The sequence below is a fragment of the Somniosus microcephalus genome, chromosome 16 (genome assembly GCF_052327205.1).
Source record: "Somniosus microcephalus isolate GS21.2 chromosome 16, FLI_Smic_1.0, whole genome shotgun sequence".
Taxonomy (NCBI): domain Eukaryota; kingdom Metazoa; phylum Chordata; class Chondrichthyes; order Squaliformes; family Somniosidae; genus Somniosus; species Somniosus microcephalus.
The window spans coordinates 66221013-66242260 of NC_141002.1; the positions used below are offsets into that span (position 1 = coordinate 66221013).

General features: G+C 43.0%; 1 protein-coding gene across 7 annotated transcripts in view; it reads left to right on the top strand.

Annotated features, from left to right (window-relative positions):
* LOC147106243 (suppressor of tumorigenicity 7 protein homolog) overlaps window positions 1-21248 on the top strand; it is a 273711-nt gene that overhangs the window by 212137 nt on the left and 40326 nt on the right. For 6 of the 7 annotated variants that reach the window (XM_086009182.1, XM_086009177.1, XM_086009175.1 and 3 more), the window contains exons 4-9: window positions 751-805; window positions 1415-1542; window positions 5624-5699; window positions 8993-9147; window positions 11781-11878; window positions 15740-15854. In XM_086009182.1, coding sequence (XP_085865308.1) covers window positions 751-805; window positions 1415-1542; window positions 5624-5699; window positions 8993-9147; window positions 11781-11878; window positions 15740-15854 — 627 coding nt within the window. The remainder of the gene's footprint in view (window positions 1-750; window positions 806-1414; window positions 1543-5623; window positions 5700-8992; window positions 9148-11780; window positions 11879-15739; window positions 15855-21248) is intronic. The other variant, XM_086009176.1, reaches the window with a different exon arrangement.

Below are 21248 nucleotides of genomic sequence, written 5' to 3' on the forward strand. Positions count from 1 at the left end.
AAAGTATTGCTTTGCTCTCTCCAGGAGGGACTGCTCTCCTCTCCAAAGCCCTAGGTAAAATTTGCCTTTTCTTTTTGTTTTATTTTTCTCCCCTTGCGTTGACTATCCCGCTGCACGCATAACTGCCATAAACTTTCTGAACCCTGAGGGTTTACCCACTCCTCCTTCAAACTTGATCAAAGTATCTTCAGCTCGTTGCACTAAAAATCAATCATTCCAAATTAATAGCTTGTAATTATTGTCACACAGCGAAATATCATACATTTATTTTTTTGGTACATCCTTCCATGTCATTTGTCCTGTTGGTTTTTCTTTCAAAAAACAACCTTTTAGTCAACACAGCTGAAGAGCAGTTTTGAAGTGTTGACTTGAAGGTCGAAAAAATAATCCTGGACCCCCTTTTAACTTTACCAACAAAGAGGAAAGAGAAACCAAAACTTGGAGTGGGAGCTGAATTCTTGTTTAGGGAAAGCTGTGCATCAGAAAGGGATAAATGTTGGATTAGTGTAGACTTTAGCTAACTGCTGTCTGCTCTGTTATGTAATCAGTTTATTTTCTCACCTCTTCCCCCATTTGTTTTTTTTCAAATACATCCCCCCCCCCTCCCCCATCATTGGGAGTTGTGCAGTTAAGAAATTCTAAATGGGCTCTCTATCATGTAGTGCAGTTTTATGTATGACAGTAATGTGTTATATTCACTCCAGACTAATGGATAATAAACAGATAATTGGTTTCTATTTACTCTGACAGAATGCAAGGTGTGGCGAAATCCGCTAAATTTATTTAGAGGTGCAGAATACAATCGGTGAGTAATTCTGTATGCAGTGTTTAGTACCACAAGAGTGTATGGAAGCTTCTCATTTTATTGTATAATTATTAACTTTAAACTGCATAAATAACTTGGTAACATGTGACGTGAGCTATAATCCTCATACGTTTTCCTGAGTTGCTTGGTTTTCGCCCAGCATAATTAATACAGCAAAGAAGTCTGTTTGCTATATGTGTACCAATAAAACTGTTCCAGGAGTGTGATACTGGTCAAAGCGCTGATTTGACAACTGCTTCTTTGGGCCACAGAAAGAATTGTGTGATTAAGCATTTGACTTGTCTCCTGCATGGATTATTTTCTGTTGGTACGGCATTATAGAATATGAGGTTTTTATTCTTCAAGAGAAGGGAGAATAATTGAGCTTTCATTTACACTTTCTGTGGTTAATTTGCAATTTTGTTTCCGGAAGCAACAGAATTTCTAATAATCACCTTTTTACATTATTGATTGGTGCAGTTTCTGTTCTTTCGACCTGGAAATTGAAGCACAGTTGTGAGGATTGTCCGTATTCAGCGAATCCTGGCTGTAGCATATATAGTTTGTTCTGTTCATTGCTCTCTTTTACTCTGTTTTATTCTTTTGAAGGTATACGTGGGTAACGGGGAGAGAACCTCTGACATATTATGACATGAATCTTTCTGCACAAGATCATCAGACCTTCTTCACGTGTGAGACTGACCACTTACGGCCTGCAGACGCGAGTAAGAAGGACTGTAAGATCTAGAATTCAGACCTTTGTGAATATTGCTCTCTTTATTTACTGTTAGTCTGTCTGACTTGTAATTCAAAGATCACGATCATTTTCTACAACCCCTCATAACTTTATGTGGTTTCTTTTTAGGCATTGCAAATTAATCTTACTTTTCCCCCCATTTAAGCTTCAGTAGGTACTACACCCTCCAACTTTAAAAGTAGGAGCGTCTCTGTGCTTTTAAAAATAATTTGCATTTGTTTTCTCCCTGTTTTTTTTTCCAATATTGTTTCCTTTCATCCACTAGAGATACTGACTTGTGTTGGGTTATAGTTCCACAGGCTCTGAGCTCCCTCTGGGACCTTGCCCAAGTTCATTCTTGATATGCGAGTAGTGTCAACCGGCTGTTCAACTGTGGGGGATCGCAACCAAGCCCGTTTCTGTCCTCTCCTGATGTCTGTGCATCCGCACTTTCCTGCAGGAGACTGGATCTTGATCTTGAGTGGAAAGCCTTGACAAATCGGTTCTTGCCCTTTCCTTGTTGGGAGAGGTTTAGGCCAGTTGTTGCCCCAATGCACTGCAGGTGAGAACTGTTACTCAGCGTAGACCTGGGAGCAAACCTGCCATGTTACTATTCTGTATGGCTCAGTGCCATACTAGTCCGTGCATCTACCAGGTTGCCATTGGGGAAGCTCCTTTTCAATATTAATCAAATTCATAGCGACAATTAACACTGCAAAAGTGAAACAAAAGTTTTTCTTCTTTCAACAAAGGAGTTAGAATTCCTCTTTCTTTCTACCGTTTGTTTTGAGTAGTTAACTTTATAATTGGTCAGTATATCAGGAGGTTAATTTTTGTACAAGAGAATTTAGGTGCACAATGATACTGGACAATGAAACTAATTTAAGGTAGAATGTTGGGTGATACTGTGTTCTGATATCACAGAGTCAGTCGTCTAAAGTTATACTGTCCCCGAGACCTTGGAAATCAATTAGAATTGTACTGTAGTATGTGCAAGTAAATCATTCTCTGAATGTCTTTTAATTCTCTTCTTAAAACTACAACAAAATCTTTCTCCTCTTTATCTGTGACTGATAGTGATCTTGCTTTGCTATGTGATGTTTCTGAACAAATATTGTATTTATTGAAACGCCGATCCATCTTGTGTGCATTCTGATAATTAGATTATAAATTCATAAGTATCAGTAGTTATATATCTGTTTTTTACATTACATAGGATTACACAGGATATACGGCACAGGAACAGGCCATTCGGCCCAACCAGTCCATGTTGGTGTTTATGCTCCACTCGAACCTCCTCCCGTCTTTCCTCATCTAAATCTTTCAGCGTAACCCTCTATTCCCTTCTCCCTCATATTTTTGTCCAGCCTCCCCTTAAATGCATCTATACTATTCGCTTCAACCACTCCCTGTGGTAGCGAGTTCCACATTCTCACCACTCTCTGGGTAAAGAAGTTTCTTCTGAATTCTGTTAACTGACTAGATGTTATAAATTCTGAACTTTTCCCTATCTTACCCGAGCTGCTTGTAATCATGGGAGATAATAATTCCTGTTAAGTGAATACTCCCCTCCCAGATTTTAAAAAGGAATATTTCATACAGCAAAGTAAAAAAGGATTTGAGGTTTAATAAAGCAGAAAAATACTACAACTCGCCATCAACTTTTGGAAATCAGATTATTAATTCCATATACACAAGTATAACTGGTGTTAGTAGAATGTAACCTCCTTCTAACCCTGACATCTGGATGTGAAGCAATTTATGGTTTTTTTTTAATACTACTTGTACCTAAATTAAACTACTTGTAAAAAGTTAAAGAGGCTCAGAGGTATGAAAATGGGAAAACATGCCAGATGGTAAGTAACCTACACATTGAAACTACAGGGATGGATTCTATTGAGCTGTATCCCTACACTAAAGCTGCTGATTTATTCAGCAGTATGCAGCATCAGTCTGCATTGCTAAATAAATATTTATGAGTTCTTTATATGTTTCTGGCATTTGTTAGTGGCAGTACACTGGAATTCTTTTTGTGAGGAACTTTTTTATTAATTCATTCCCAGGAAAGGGGTGTCACTGGCATGGCCAGCATTTATTGCCCATCCTGAGTTGTCCCTGAGAGGTTGGTGGTGGGCTTTCTTCTTGAACCTCTACTGACTGTGGGGAGAAGGTGCTCCCACAATGCTGTTAGTTGGGGAGTTCCGGGATTTTGACCCAGCGACGATAAAGGAACGGTGTGATATACGTCCAAGTCAAGATGGTGTGTAACTTGAAGGTGATGGTGTTTCCGTGCACTTGCTACCAATGTTCCCTGTAATTTTTTTTTTCCTTGTGCGGGCCCTTTAACTGGCTGCGCGGCCCATTCAAATGTTGGCACATGCGCTGTTTCTTCAGTGTAAAAGCCGGTGAATGGCCTGCGCGGGACCTCCAGACCGCTGCACGGCCACACAGCTTAGCGGGAACATTGCCGGCTACCCTTGTCCATTTAGGTGGTGAAGGTTGCGGGTTTGGGAGGTGCTGCTGAAGAAGCCTTGGCGAATTGCAACAGTGCATCCTATAGATAATAAACAGTGTGGGAAGGGTACGTCGGTGCTGGATATTTAGGCTAGCGAATAAGGTGCCGATCAAGTGGACTGCTTTGTCCTGGATGGTGTCGAGCTTCTTGAGTGTTGTTGCAGCTGCACCCATCTAAGTAAATGGAGAGTATTCCATCACACTCCTTAGCTATACCTTGTAGGTGGTGGAGAGGCTGTGGGGAGTCAGGAGGTGAGTCACTTAGCACAGAATACCAACCTCTACCTGCTCTAATAACGACGGCAATTGTGCAGCTAGTGCAGTTGAGTTTCTGGTCAGGATGTTGATGGTGGAGGTCTCAGTGATGGTAATGCCATTGAATGTCATGGGGAGGTTGTAAGACTCTCTCTTGTTGGAGATGGTTATTGCTTGGCACTTATGTGGCATAAATGTTGCTTGCCACTTATCAGCCCAAGCCTGGATGTTGTCCAAGTCTTTCCATATTCAGGCATGGACTGCTTCATTATCTGAGGAATTGTGAATGGAGCTGAAAACTGTGCAACCATCAGTGAACAGTACTGACCTTATGATGGAGGGAAGGTCATTGATGAAGCTGCTGAAGATAGTTGTGCCTAGGACACTGCCCTGAGGAACTCCTGCAGAGATGTCCTGGGGCTGAGATGATTGGCCTCTAACAGCCACAATCATCTTCCTTTGTGCCAGGTATGACGCCAGCCACTGGAGAGTTTTCCCCCAATCCCTCTTGACTTTAGTTTGACTAGGGCTCCTTGGAGCAACACTTGGTCGAATTGCCCTAATGTCAAAATGCAGTCACTCTCTCCTCACCTCTAGAGTTCAGTTCTTGTGTTCATGTCTGGACCAAATCTGTAATGAGGTCTGGAACCAAATGGTTCTGGTGGAACTTAAATGAGCATTGGTGAGCTGGTTATTCTTGAGTAAGTGCACTGTTGATGACTCCTTCCATCACTTTGACAATTGGGAAGTAGGCTGATAGGGTGGTAATTGGCTGGGTTGGTCTTTGTTCTGCTTTTTTAGGACAGCACATATCTACTGTAAATGGGCTAAAATATATGTGGAAACCATTTTTGTCCAATGGGATCAGGTTCATAAAACCTCTTGAAAGTGACCAGGCTCAGCTTCCAGATTGCTATCCTACAAGGCAGTGTCTTCATGAAGATGCAGCCTAGCTCTACAGGTTTATCTCATCACTGGGTGGCTGGATTCAGTGAAATGCTATAACCAGGGCAGGGAAGCTAATCTTGAGGTTAACATGAGTTTATTTTTCGTGAGAGATTGTTATTTTAGAGTTTTGTTGCTGTCTGCATTATCACTTATTTTTTCATTCAGAGGAATGCTACCAAAGCCAAGCCTTTACCAGTTTTCACACAATGAAAATGGGTCACTGCCACATTGGATGAATCTCAGTTGGAATTTGTTTGTAGATTAGTGCCAGAGAAAGGGTAGGTGAGCTTTCAAATCCCAGTGACTTGTTCCATCTAGGGCATTAATCTTACTTAAAAACAAATGCTCTTATTTTGTTTGAACAGTAATGCAGAAAGCTTGGAGAGAAAGGAACCCGCAAGCAAGAATTTCAGCAGCACATGAAGCCTTAGAATTAAATGAGTGAGTGACTTTTTTGCATTGTGCGTTCAAGTCCCTTTTTACATAAAGGTTTTCTTCAACCATTCCAGTGATTTGGTGTGTACTCTTAACATGTCCTTTTTACCTGCTATTTCTGTACACAGCCTTTTTGTAGCAATATATTTTACACGTACCGTAAGGATGGACACTCATTTTAATGCTGATGTAGTATGATCAACTTTTGTACCGTTTTCTAGTTTCCACTGTGCTCTGACCAGACCACTGTCCGCTTTTCATCCAGGGTATTTTACCATTGGCGTCCACTGCTACAGCCGCTGCAAGCAAAAAGAAGGTCCCAAAATGGAATAAACTTCACAATGTATGTTCTTAAAAAGTTACCTGGGAGTGATTTCAGGGCTGTGATCTTAGTTCAAAAGTAGGATGCTGGTTACAAACTGCTCGAGCTGTGCTCATGTGATTTGTGACTTTATCTGAACTACTCAAAGAAATGACTGCCTCTTAATCACTCCTGGGTGTCCTTATTCTCCATTTCACTTTATTTGCCTTGGCATCACACCAGCTGGTCTGAGAGTTGTACAATCTGGCACTCACGTTTAATTCACTCACTCAGACCCTGTTCCGCAGAAGACTTCTGACATCATTGCAGTAACAGAAAGGTTTCAGTGTTTGGCTTCTTAGCTGCTCATCAACATGTATATATTAAAAGCTAACAGCAAGCTACAGCTTGTTTGGCATGACATCAACATGTCCCTGTGTGTACATTTAACAGGAGTTAATATTTTTATGACCCCTGTTTGATTAATTGTTTCAATAATCGCTAAAAAAAATTCATTGACCAAAGCAGTTGGCAGTTGACACAGCCCTACTGTTGAATATTATTCCACTTTGTATTTCAAGATGAAATCTCTTAACACTGCTGGTATCCTGTAATCTGTTTTATTCCAGGGTCAAACATTCCGCTGGTAGCTATCAACAGGCTCAGTAGATCATTTTCCCCATTAAAATGACCAAGTTGCCATTCTTCGAGTGTGAGTCTGGACAGTGAAGCCTAGATTTTCCAATTGGAGTTAAAGTAACATCAAATGGAAAATCTAGCCCTGAGTCGGCCTGAGTCTCGGCAGCCTGATGTTCGCACATTTTCTAGCAGTGGTGCTACCTACCAGGCATTTAGGAAACTTAGACTGAATATTTTTAGCTTCAATAGAACTTACTCCTTTCTGATCTCTTCGACCTGTGACTTGGTAAACAGGGCTAGTTGTCAGTGTACACGGGTCCTTGAATAGTAACTCAAAAGAATGATCCTCGATCCTGAATATTTTTTGTCTTTTTCATATTTTGCAGGAAACAAAATGAGCCAGATGGTACTATATATCTTCCTCGTTGCCATCTTCATTACCCTTTATCTAAGTCACAGTGTCTCTGTCACACTCAGCGTATTTGTCTTCTAAGAGTGTTACAAATATTCTTAATAAATTAAATGATAGAAGATATTGTAAAGAGTGGCAGTGAGTAATTAGGCAGTATGGTGCAGTGTTAGGGGTATTGTAGCCTAGTGGTTATGGTACAGGACTAACAACTCATGAGTTCAAATCCCACCATGGCAAGTTGTGAAGTGAATTCAATAAAATCTGATGATTTGTAGGCTGGCACCTGAAACATTAACTCTGTTTCTCTCTCCACCGATGCTGCCTGGCCTGCTGAGTTTTTCCAGCGTTTTCTGTTGTTATTTTGGATTTCCAGCATCCGCAGTATTTTGCTATTGTATTAGTGCATGTCTAATGCCAGTCTTGTGGAATACAGGGAGAGCAGTTTTAAAGTGAACCTGTATGGGAAAGATTTCCTCTGTGAGCAGGCTGTAGTGAAATTATAAACCTATTTATAAAGAATTACAGTATGTTCATGATTTTGCCAGAACTGTAACTAGATTTAAAAACTATTGATGGATATTATATCATGACTTTATCAGCATGTAGCTACATGCAAAGATAGGTCAAATTGATTGGTTCAGATATCAATCTGGGTAAAATTGATTGGTTCAGATATCAATCTGGGTAAAATTGATTGGTTCAGATATCAATCTGGGTAAAATTGATTGGTTCAGATATCAATCTGGGTAAAATTGATTGGTTCAGATATCAAACTGGATTCAGATTCTGAAACCTGTGTTTTTATTGCAGTAGACAGCTTTACGTATTGGCAGTCACAAATCCAATAAATCTGAATGGATTCCTTTCAGGGTCCCAACTAACGTCAGGTCACCACACTGAGGAAGAGCTTTCAAGTGGTCTTTCATCAAATCAATAAATGAACTTTCAGACATTTGCAGTCTTTCGAAATCTCAGGCCTAAAAGAGAAGCTTGTTAAATGGTGTGGGTATCTTAATTTTTTTCCTTCTCCTTTCACAAAGCCGCTGACCCTTGCTTGGACTACAGTTCCATGAATGCTGGTATAGCTCTCAGTAATTTGGATAGGTAGCCATTTTTATGTGGGTACATAGATAGTGAACGTTGGCAAGTTATGCTAACATGAGGGGCATTTCAGCCGCGTGTGATCCTGCCAGTACCTGATTGTCACGTGGAGTTTTTGTATTTTCCAACAGTGGGACTGGATAGTCATTGGGAATAGGAATCCTACCTGTTTTTATTTCCTCCCCCTCTGCATCCGGGGGGTGCACTGAGGCTATTTCTAGTTTGCCAACGACTCCATTTCGATATCGGCTAACTCGGCATAGTCTGAGAATCAAACATAAGAACATAAGAAATAGGAGCAGGAGTAGGCCAATCGGCCCCTCGAGCCTGCTCCGCCATTCAATAAGATCATGGCTGATCTGATCCTAACCTCAAATCTACTTTCACAGAACCATCTCCTGAATCTAACAGAATTAGACACACGAAATAGGAGCAGGATCAGGCTACACCTGATGGATTTTGGTCCACCTGCATTTAAGAACAAATTTAAGGACTGATACAGTTGGTGAGGCCATTATGTCATTATGGCACCAATTTGCATCATTTCTGCGTTTCTTACTTACAACCCTGAATAAATTATATCACCATCTTTTCACTAGGATGATTACAGTCTTTTAGATAGCACACCACTGAACCATCACTGGGTTATCTGCTGTGGTGTTCAGTGCATGTGGGAAGTGGAGCACACTATTTAGATGCAGAGAAGTGGGCATGCAGTTGTTAACCGAGGCCCAGGATGTCTACATTATTAGTTTAAGAAAAGAAAATCTACCTGTTGATGTTATTTTATAACTTGCGATAGCTTCAAGTGAAGCCAGGTGTCATCAGGTATGACTCTTTTTGCAGGTGTGCCACTGCCTACATTCTTTTGGCCGAAGAGGAGGCCACTACCATTGTGGAAGCAGAAAGACTTTTTAAACAGGCACTAAAAGCAGGGGAGGTTTGTTATAGACGGAGTCAACAACTGCAGCACCACGGAGCCCAGTACGAAGCACAGCACAGTAAGTAGCCCGCAGCGCCCATTTTTATGACCAGCAATCTTATTTCTATTTTACTTCACTTGTGTTTTCTTTCTTCATTTCTTGAAGGCGCTGGATAGAGGTTGCAGAATATCACTGTGTTGGTGGGGGGAGGGGTGGTGGGCGGGGAGAGAAAATAGGAAATAAAAGTCATGCCTCAGTGGCTACACGGGGAGTATTGTTGGTGATCGTGGAGCAGACTGTTTGCCCATTCCCTTGGCAGCAGAGGTGTGAGGGCCAGGAGGATGCGGGCAGTGTGCAAAGAAAAATTGCGTAAAAAGTTTTATTTAAAAATACTTTCCCAGTCGCACTGCTTGCCACTTGTGCTCAGAGGTTTGCAGGTGTATTACTTACTGCTCTTACAGCTGCTGTACAGAGTTGAAGAGGGAAGAGTGGCTATTTTTCTGTATACAAGTCAAAGAAAATATTAAAAAGATACTTTACTCCCTTTGGGTGAATGGAGGTCCTTAAAAATATGAATTTGGAGAGACTGGCATTTTCTAATTTGAGGAGAGTGGGACTCCACCATTAAATCTGGGAAGGGATGAGGAAGTCCCTTGAAATAAAGGCCTGGCATGTGGAGATCCTTCACTGAAAAGAAGAAACTTCCTTATATACATTGGATCAGAATCCAGCTGCCCCTCTTGGGATCAGAGAATGTAGGGGACTATGATGGGGGACACTGAATCTTTTAAGGGATAGAGTGGAGCACCATTTATGTTCCTGTTTATTGGGTTATTTTAAAGGATTGGGGGGTGGGGGGGAGCGTGGCTGGGTATAGTTGGAATTTTATTGGGGCATGTTTTGAGACATTGTTATTCTACATATTGGGCTGGACTAGGCTTATACTATTGAATGTTTCTTCACGTAAAGTGCTTTAGTCTATAGGGTTGAGGCTGAACAAATGTAAGAATTTTTTCATTAAAAAAACAATGCTTTAATACATTGACTCTCAGAGCTAAATCCCCCTATTAATTCTGCAGCTGACTGGTGTAACCAACAGTATCTTGGCCTGAGATAGCTGTGTTCATTTCATCTTCATTTAGGAGATTTTCAAGGAAGCTATTGGTCATTCCTTCAGAAAGGTGAGAAACAGATGACATAATGTGAAATATTAAAGCACCCGCTGTGCTTGTAATAGCCCATTTAAAACTAAATAAATAAAGCTACCCAATTAAATAATCTTTGTGTTCATTTAAGACCATTGGGGTATTCTAAATTGAATCTGCAGGGAGACGGCAGTAAATATTTTATCATCACTCACAAGTCAGAGTATAACTCGCTTGTGGAAATAATGTCCTACTTCATTTCCCTTCATAGCATGTCATGTATTTATTTTACCCTTTTTAAATATGTATTTGCACAACAGCTCATGAGAACATATTTTCTAGACGTCATTACACTAGCAAGTTCCCAATCCTATCATATTAAGTTCTGTAGTACTAAGGAGGGAAAACTAGTGGGTAAGCAGCCCCTGTCTCTTCTTGCCTTGCTGAAAGCAACCAAATTCAAAGCAACATGTGCAGGAGTCTGGGGAGTAGGCTGTCTGCAGCTGCTTTTGTCAGATAATGGTTTGTAACATAGAACGACCTGAAACGAGAAGAAAAAAAACCAAAGTGAGTAAAAACCAATCCCAAACAAAGAAATAGTGACAGAGAGTAGGATGGAGAGTTCTGCGGCATTGACAGATGTCTCTGGCCATAATCTCTTTATTATTACATTAAAATGCACTTCAGCTTTCTCATTTATATTCCAAGAAAAAGTGGTCCCGATTGCTGTGAGCGGTAATGCTGTTGTACCAGGTACATAATGTGATCATGCCCACTCATTTATTTATTTTGGTTTCCACTTCTAACTCTTTCTAATCCCGATAAGTTATCAAATGGGTAAATTGTTGAATAATTAGGTGAGGGAGATTGTCAAATGGAGACTTTGTAAAGCCCTGCCTTTCTGTAGTGCCAGACTGGTTATTGAACACATGGCTGTTAATGCCGATCAAGGGATAAGGGGCAAGTGAGCCATATATCCACGTGAGTACGGAATGCATCCTTTGCCCCTTCTAGACAAGACACATTTTGTATTCACGGTGACATCAGTTCGTGCAAATTTGTAGCAGTTACCAAAAAAAAGGAGAAATTGAAGAAGGCACAGAATCTATGAATCCTCTCAGGGCTATAGTAATCCTCTGATATAATTCCTCAACTCATTTTTTTTAATTTGAACGTAGTTCGAATGAAGCTCTTCAGTAGCTGTCAGTTTATCTAACATTACAACACAATATTTATCCTTTTACAAAGGTACAGAATGTTTTTGTAAATGCGCCATTTTAAAAGAAAACCATACTTTGAAAGTGTAAAATATTTTCCAGGTACCCTAAGGGCTAATTTACAACATTCTTTGACTAAAGTAAAGAAATCGTTGTTATTTTTTAAGATTGAGTTTTGGTGCAGGAAAGTAACTGAAGGATGAAGCGGTTAGATCAGCCATGATCTCATTGAATGGATGAATAGGCCCAAGGGGCTGAATGGCCTACTCCTGTTCCTGGGTTCCTAGGCAAATGGTTGTCGTCACCTCTGAAAACAATACTTGTACATACAGGATGTTCTGTCTTTCAGGGCGGGACACAAACGTGTTAGTTTACATTAAAAGAAGATTGGCAATGTGTTCGAGAAAACTGGGAAGGACAAGAGAAGCAGTAAAAATGATGCGAGATGTGAGTAAAAGTGGACATTGTGAGAACAATGCGACTGTGGCTTATTGCATGTGATAACTCTGTTTAAAAGGGCTGAATGCATGAACTGACTATCAGAAAGGAGGAGCATTCCTAATCAGTCAGCAATCTGAAGACTGTGACCAGTTCCACCAGTCATTTGAGGCTGATGTGATCTCTGGAACATTCCAGGCTGCGTCCAGTAGTAACAACATTCTAACAATATTGTCCATAGCTCATGACTGAGAACATATAGAAGTCAATGTGATATCATTGACATTTGATGCTCTTCTTCTGGGCTATTTATCATGCCCTATTTAAACAGTTGCAAGCCCAAAATAATGGGCATCATACTGATTTCAAATTAAAAATGTTCCTCCAGAATAATGTTCTGAGCATGTTCCGCTTCTCTATACAACAACAAAAGATCGGCAAACAATAAATATCACCATTTTAGCCCCTTGCAAAATATTGTACCTTCAGTAAGCCATTGAACTGTGACCTCAACATTGTGTACAGCTTTAAAGAAGAGCTAAATGAACCATTCACATCTATTGAAGTTAGATTCTGGGACTTCAACAAGCGTGCTGAACAGACTAATCCAATCTGTGCCAGTTATAACATAGATATGTAGATATGCTGCAAGATCATCACAGAATCAAAAATCATACTTACATTCACTGATTTAAAATCTTCGGCTGTACGGTTCAGCCCGTTAGCGCCGGTTGATGAGGCTGGTTTCAGTGAAAAAATGGCGGCCATCTCGCTTCCGCCCACTTCCAGTGCGGAAGGCTGGCGGCCGCCATTTTGGGCAGGTCAGCAGCGCTGCCGTTGCCTGTGTTCACTGCGAATATGGTCATTAGTCAGATTGTGACGTCAATCAGTGATCAACGCTGAATTGATGCACGACCTGCTATTTTGGATGTCGCCGCTTCTTTTGATGCCCTCTCCAAAGCACACACAGCTGAACATATGTACGACGGACCCCACACCTGCGCTTCTTAAACGGACATGCACAACTTTCAGATAAGTTTAGATTTTTGCTTTTGTACTGGTTTCTTTACATTTTATTTGAGTAGTGGCTTGGTGTAAAACATTTTAAAAGTTTTAACCTGTGCAGGGAGTGCTGCTGGACGTTTGCAAGGCTTTGGCTCTTAAAGGAAGACCTCTGAGAACTTGCTCCCAGTCCTGGGGGCTCTAGTTACAATCCCTCTTCAGCTACAGCATGACATGGAGATGGAGCAGAGGCAGCAAATGGGACAAGCTGCTTGAAGAGGGAGGAGGAAAAGGGAGAAGCAGAAGAGGAGGAAGCAGAAGAAGAGAAAGCAGAAAGAAGGAGGCAACCCAGACAGCCCCTTTCTAGCTGGGATATCCAGGATCAAATGATCCACCTGTGGTACTGCTGAACACAACCCCAATTCCCCTTTCAACATTTGTCCCACACCTTGCCTTCCCTCTGTTACTGACCATGATAGCATCCTCTTGCCAAAATACTGAAATTAAAGCCACCACAAAGCAAACTTTCCAATCCAACTTTATCCATATATGCAGCCAATATTACATCAAAAAAATCAACTAATCAATCTTGTGCATTCCCTTAGTGACTGTCTTACATGTGCCTTTGTCTATCCGAGTGCTCTTAAGCAGTGCTACCCCAGTGGCTGCAGTGTGGCTGGTGGAAGGCTTCTGACTTTCAGTAGGGGACACTGCAGATGGCCTTGCAGGACGACCTCGAGAAGCTGGTGGCTGGGAGTGTCAAATTGAGTGACGGTGTTTCTTCTTCACTCTCTTCTCCCTCTTCTTGGTCAAACACTGACTGGATGGATGTCTTGGGTGTCTGAAATGGGGAAGGCACAAGGGTAGATTTGTGGTGAGGTGAGGGGGGTAAAGCAAGAAGTGCATGCTTACACCATGTGCAGCTTGTAAATCAGAAGTTATTGTGGGATGAGGGGGAAGTGGGATGTGAGAAGGAGGATAACGTATGAGGATACCGGCAGCTTGTATACTTTCAGCCCCGCCGCTGGCCCAGGGCTCAGCCATGCCCCTGCCAAGAATGGCCAGCACCGTCTCCTCTAAGCGGGTGAGGTGAAGCTAGGAATATGAGGTGCGACTCGTGTTTGGTAGTGATTGATGGAAGGTGAGTGATGGGGGGGAGTCGTGCATTGAGCAGTGTGTGAGGCTAGTGGAGCAGTTGGTAGGAGATGGCTTTTGAAGATGCATTCACTGACCTTGACCACTCGTCTGAGGTCATGAAACTTGTTTGGGCACTGGGGCCAGGTCCTGCGGGGCAACACAGTGTCACCCCCAGGACCTGGCTCCAGTGCCCAAAGTAAAGCTTTTAAGTAAAGCTAGCCTCGCGTGAACATCGAGATCTTGGGCCCCCTGTTGAGCGCACAGCCTGTCAGCAGCACGTTCAGCGCTGGGCTGTGCTGTAGAGATTAGATTATCTCTGGTCTTTCAGATAATCAGGATCGACTGCAAACCAATGTGGTGGGAATATTGGGGGCGAAATTGGGTGCCTTTGCACCTCCCGTTGGGGGGTGCTAACGGGGCGCAAATGGCTTTGCGACCAGGCGCGGCACTTACATCGACTCCCGCCATATTCAGTGGGAGTTTTGCGGCGGTGCTACAGCATTGAGCCCTGATTTCCTTCGCCCGGAGATTGTGATGTCGCCGCTGAGCACATCGCTCCGGTAGCGCCCTGGACCCGAAATTGACTTCCGCCCCCTGCAGCAGCACCGGTCGAAAACACAGACGGCTGCAGGAGGCGTGCATTGGGCGGGCGGGCGCTTCAGGGGCAATGATTAAAGGCGAGGTGGCTGAGGTAAGTAAAGAAAAGCCTGACCTTTCTTCTTCCAGTTTTTTTTGCGGGTTCCTGCCCGCGATCAATCAGTGCCGGGCTGATCATGCGGGATTGCGGCTGCCTTGGTGGTCCAGGTAGGTACTTTTTCTATTGCAGAGCCTGCAGCGATGGCCCTTCCCTTTAAAGGGAGGGAAGGAGCCTTTGAACGCGGCAGCGCTGCACGAGCGCAGGTATATTGTGCATTGCGGTGCCTGCGCCCGTTTTTCAGCACTATCGAACTTCACCCCCTTCAACGACTAACACAAACGGACAAAAGTACTGATGTGTTGAAAATACATAACCCAAACGGGTCAATTTAGTTTGCAATATCCTTTAATATCTTATTTTAAAAATCCCTAGCTTATTACCTATTTCTCAATGTAACTCTCAATCTGATTGTTTTGGGATGAGGGGATGGACATATGAGGAGAGGTTGAGTAGATTGGGACTCTACTCATTGGAGTTCAGAAGAATGAGAGGCGATCTTATTGAAACATATAAGATTATGAAGGGGTTGGATCGGGTGGATGCAGGGAGGATGTTCCAGATGATGGGTGAAACTAGAGCTAGGGGGCATAGTCTTAGAATAAGGGGCTGCTCTTTCAAAACTGAGATGAGGAGGAACTACTTCACTCAGAGGGTGGTAGGTCCATGGAATATGCTGCCCCAAAAAGCTGTCGAAGCTACATCATTACATAAATTTAAAACAGAAATAGACAGTTTCCTAGTAGAAAAGGGAATTAAGGGTTACGGGGAGCGGGCAGGAATTTGGACATGAGTCTAGGTTCGGATAGGTCATGGCCCTGTGGGTAGCGGAGCGGGCCCAGGGGCCGTGTAGCCTGATCCTGCTCCTGTTTTCGTGTGTCTAATGCTGTTAGATTCAGGAGATAGTCCTGTCATAGTGGATTGGCGGTTAGGATCAGATCAGCCATGATCTTATTGAATGGCGGAGCAGGCTCGAGGGGCCAATTGGCCTACTCCTGCTCCTATTTCTTATGTTCTTATGTTCTTATGTTTTACAGTTGATGAAAGAATTCCCTCTCCTCAGCATGTTCAACATACATGAAAATTTACTGGAGGCACTTTTAGAGCTACAGGCCTATGCTGATGTGCAAGCAGTTTTAGCTAAATACGACGGTGAGTCCTTGTTAAGTGTTAAAATCAGAGGATTTTTACATCCTGGAGGAAAGGTAGGAAATTCATTGGTAGTGTTTTGGTTTAACAACAACAACAACTTGCATTTATACAGCGCTTTTGACGTAGTAAAATGGCCCCAGGTGCAGCACAGCAGTGTTAATGATATTGGCCTAGAAATTCGGTATAGCCGCGTTTGGGGCGCTAGTCCTGCGATGCGCAAAGTTTAGCGCCAGGCGCAATTTAGCGCCACCTAGCACGATATTGGGTTGCAGCGCCCCTAAAGGTGATTGCGGTGCTAAATCAGGCGCTGCACGCTACTCTTAAGGCGGTAACCTGGCGGCGCAACCCAATTTCGCCGCGGCGGGGCGCAGCGAAGGTGCTGTCAATAATCACTTTCCCTGAGACACAGTGGCGCCGGCCAGCTCTTAAAGGGGCAGGTCAATTGGCATCACCAGACACACTCACTGCCTTGTAGGCCTTCAAAGCGGTGGGAGCCTACCTGTGGCGCACCAGCCTAGCAATACATGGAAAGGGTGAGGCAGAGGGCGGAACGCCTCACTGATGGGGCATTGGATGCTTTTGTTGGCGCAGTGGAATCAAGGCCAAGGAAGATGGTCGGAATGTGATTTATGTTTTGGACAGTCCCCCGGGTGTGAGAGGCAGTTATGTGTCGGTGTATTAGTTTTGCTTTCTGTTGCCATAGCTTTCTCATGTTTGAAGGAACCACATTTTGTGTAATGAAACACTTTCTTCATTTACAATGGCCATGCCTGCTATGTACATGCATCTTGCCCTTCATAGGCTTGGGGGTATCAGACCGGTTCCATTCCTGTTTTGGAATGACAGCAAGCATTCCATGAGAGGGGCCTAGAAGCTACTTCTGATCAGCCTCTGATGCGCAGCCTGAGAAGAGCCGCTCGCGTAGAAGTTCAGGCCAGCAGCCATCTTCTCAGCCACCGACAGAGATGTCCTGCACCTTATAAGAACATAAGAACATAAGAAATAGGAGCAGGAGTAGGCCAATCGGCCCCTCGAGCCTGCTCCACCATTCAATAAGATCATGGCTGATCTGATCCTAACCTCAAATCTTCTATCACTCTGCATCCACCCGAACCCATGTGATCTCCCGGGAGAGGCGAAAAACTAGATAAAGACCCAATGGCCAATTTGGGAGAAAAAAATCTGGGAAATTCCTCTCCGACCCATCTAGGCGATCGAAATTCTTCCAGGAGATCACTCTGTCCCTATATTTTCTACAGTACTTACCTTCTGTAAAGGCGATCTCCACCCCAGCCAGGAACAGGAATAAAACCATCTCCTGAAATCTAACAGAATTAGAACACAGTAGGAGCAGAACAAGGCTACACGGCCCCTGGGCCCGCTCCACTACCCACAGGGCCATGACCATTCCGAACCCAGACTCATGTCCAATTTCCTGCCCGCTCCCCGTAACCCTTTATTCCCTTTACTTCTAGGAAACTATCTATTTCTGTTTTAAATTTATTTAATGATGTAGCTTCCACAGCTTTCTGGGGCAGCAAATTCCACAAACCTACCACCCTCTGAGTGAAGAAGTTTCTCCTCATCTCAGTTTTGAATGAGCAGCCCTTTATTTTAAGATTATGCCCCCTAGTTCTAGTTTCACCCATCATTGGGAACATCCTCACCGCATCCACCCGATCAAGCCCCTTCACAATCTTATATGTTTCAATAAGATCGCCTCTCATTCTTCTGAACTCCAATGAGTAGAGTCCCAATCTACTCAACCTCTCCTCATATGACCACCCCCTCATCCCCGGGATTAACCGAGTGAACCTTCTTTGTACTGACTCGAGAGCAAGTATGTCTTTTCTTAAGTATGGACACCAAAACTGTATGCAGTATTCCAGGTGCGGCCTCACCAATACCTTGTACAACTGCAGCAATACCTCCCTGTTTTTATATTCCAACCCCCTAGCAATAAAAGCCAACATTCCATTGGCCTTCTTGATCACTTGCTGCACCTGCATACTAACTTTTTGAGTTTCGTGCACCAGGACCCCCAGATCCCTTTGTACTACAGTACTTTCCAGTTTCTTGCCATTAAGATAATAACTTGCTCTATGATTTTTCCTGCCAAAGTGCATAACTTCACACTTTCCAGTATTGTATTCCATCTGCCAAATCTCTGCCCACTTACTTAGCCTGTCTATGTCCCTTTGCAGGTTTTTTATGTCCTCCTCACTCACTACTTTCCGTCCCATCTTTGTATCATCTGCAAACTTTGATATGTTACACTCGGTCCCCTCCTCCAAATCGTTAATATAGATTGTAAAGAGTTGGGGACCCAGCACTGACCCCTGCGGAACACCACTAGTTACTGGTTGCCAATCTGAGAACGAACCATTTATCCCAACTCTCTGCTTTCTGTTAGAGAGCCAATCCTCCACCCATGCCAGAATATTACCCCCAATCCCGTGATTTTTTATCTTGAGCAATAATCTTTTGTGTGGCACCTTGTCAAATGCCTTTTGGAAGTCTAAATACACTACGTCCACTGGTTCCCCTTTATCCACCCTGTATGTTACTTCCTCAAAAAACTCAAGCAAATTTGTTAAACATGACTTCCCCTTCATGAAACCATGCTGAGTTTGCCCTATTAAATTGTGTTTATCCAAATGTCCCGTTACTGTCTCCTTAATAATGGACTCTAACATTTTACCAACCACAGATGTTAGGCTAACAGGTCTATAGTTTCCAGCCTTCTGTCTACTACCCTTTTTAAATAATGGTGTTACATTAGCAGTTTTCCAATCTGCCGGGACCTTTGCTGAGTCCAGTGAGTTTTGGAAAATTATTACCAATGCATCCACAATCCCTACCGCTACTTCCCTCAAGACCCTGGGATGCAAGCCATCAGGTCCAGGGGATTTATCCGCCTTGAGTCCCATTATTTTACCAAGTACCACTTCCTTAGTGATTTTAATTGTATTTAGTTCCTCCCCCCCTAGAGCCCCCTGTTTGTCCAGTGTTGGGATATTCTTAGTGTCCTCTACTGTAAAGACTGATACAAAATAATTGTTCAGTGTTTTTGCCATCTCCATGTTTCCCACCATTAATTTCCCGGTCTCATCCTCTAAGGGACCAACATTTACTTTAGCCACCCTTTTTCTTTTTATATAACTATAGAAACTTTTACTGTCTGTTTTTATATTTTTTGCTAATTTACTTTCATAATCTATCTTCCCTTTCTTAATCAATCATTTTGTTATTTTTTGCTGTCTTTTAAAGACTTCCCAATCTTCCATCCTCCCACTAGATTTGGCTACCTTATATGCCCTTGTTTTTAGTCGGATACTATCCTTAATTACTTTACTTAGCCACGGATGGCTATCTTTTCTTTTACACCCTTTTTTCCTCAGTGGAATATATTTTTTTTGGAAGTTGTAAAATAACTCCTTAAATGTACACCACTGGTCATGTACCGTCTTACCTTTTAATCTATTTTCCCAGTCCACTCTCATTAATTCCGCTCTCATACCTTCATAGTCTCCTTTATTCAAGCTCAGCACGCTTGTTTGAGATCCAACCTTCTCACCCTCTAATTGAATATGGAACTCAACCATGTTATGGTCACTCATTCCAAGGGGATCCTTTACTAGGACATTTTTAATTAATCCTGTCTCATTACACAGGACCAAATCTAAGGTTGCTTGCCCCCTGGTTGGTTCAGTTACATACTGCTCAAGAAACCCATCCCTAATACACTCAATGAACTCTTCCTCAAGGCTGCTCTGCCCAATTTGATTTGTCCAGTTAATATGATAATTAAAATCCCCCATAATTATAGCTGTTCCCTTATTACAAGCCTCAACTATTTCCTGATTAATACTCCGTCCAACAGAGTTGCAACTGTTCGGAGGCCTATAGACTACACCCACTAGTGTTTTTTTCCCCTTATTATTCCTTACCTCCACCCAAACTGTTTCACTATCGTGCTCCTTTGACCCAATATCATTTCTCTGTATTATAGTGATTCCTTCCTTTATTAACATAGCCACCCCACCTCCTCTCCCTTCCTGCCTGTCCTTCCTGATTGTTAAATAACCTGGTATGTTTAATTCCCAGTCATGGTCACCCTGCAGCCATGTTTCTGTAATGGCCACAAGATCATACCCATATGTCATTATTTGTGCCGTTAACTCATTCATTTTGTTACGAATGCTACGTGCATTCAGATAAAGAACTTTCAAATATGTTTTGTAACACTTAGTTCCTGTTTTTTCCCTTTTTAGTACTTTACTTTTTACTCCATACCTTCTGTCCCTTCCTGACACATTCTGTTTTTTAATTCCCCCACTGCTACCTAAGTCTATGACCTTCTCTGTTGTCATTTCTATGATTTGCTCTCTAGAAACCTCCCCCCCACTAATTAGTTTAAAGCCCTCTCTACAGCCCTAGTTATATGATTCGCCAGGACTCTAGTCCCAGCACTGGCCAAGTGGAGTCCGTCCCAACAGAACAGCTCCCTCCTGTCCCAGTACTGGTGCCAGTGTCCCAAGAAGCAAAACCCATTTCTCCCACACCAGTCTTTGAGCCACGCATTTAACTCTTTAATTTTATTTATCCTAGCCAAATTCGCTCGTGGCTCAGGTAATAACCCAGAGATTATTACCCTTGAGGTTCTGTTTTTTAATTTGACCCCTAGCTGCTCATACTCCTTTAACAGAACCGTCTTCCTTGTCCTATCTACGTCGTTTGTACCAACATGGGCCACGACAACTGGATCCTCCCCCTCCCACTGCAAGTTTCTTTCCAGCCCAGAAGAGATGTCCTTAACCCTGGCACCAGGCAGGCAACACAGCCTTCGGGACTCCCGCTCTTGACTGCAGAGAACCCTATCTATCCCCCTAATGATACTATCCCCTACCACTACAACATTTCTTTTTACTCCCTCCACTTGAATGGCCCCCTGTACCACGGTGCTGTGGCCAGGTTGCTCATCCTCCCTGCAGTCCCCGCTCCCGCCCTCACAGGGAGTAAGAACCTCGATCCTGCTGGACAAGAACAAGGGCTGCATCTCCTTCAACACTACATCCTGGATCCCTGTACCTTCCTCACTCGTAGTCACACCGTCCTGTCCCTGACCACGGACTACATCTGCAGTAATTAACTTCATAGGTGTGACCATCTCCTGAAACATAGAGTCCAGGAACTTCTCCCCCTCCCTGATGTGTCGCAGTGTCCGAAGCTCGGTCTCAAGCTCCATAACATGGAACTTGAGTTCCTCTAGCAGCAAACACTTGTCGCAGATGTAATCACCGTTAGCCTCAATGGGGTTCAACGGCTCCCACATCTCGCAACAGTAACACATCACCTGCTCCATTCTATATAATTAATTTAATTTCTTATTAT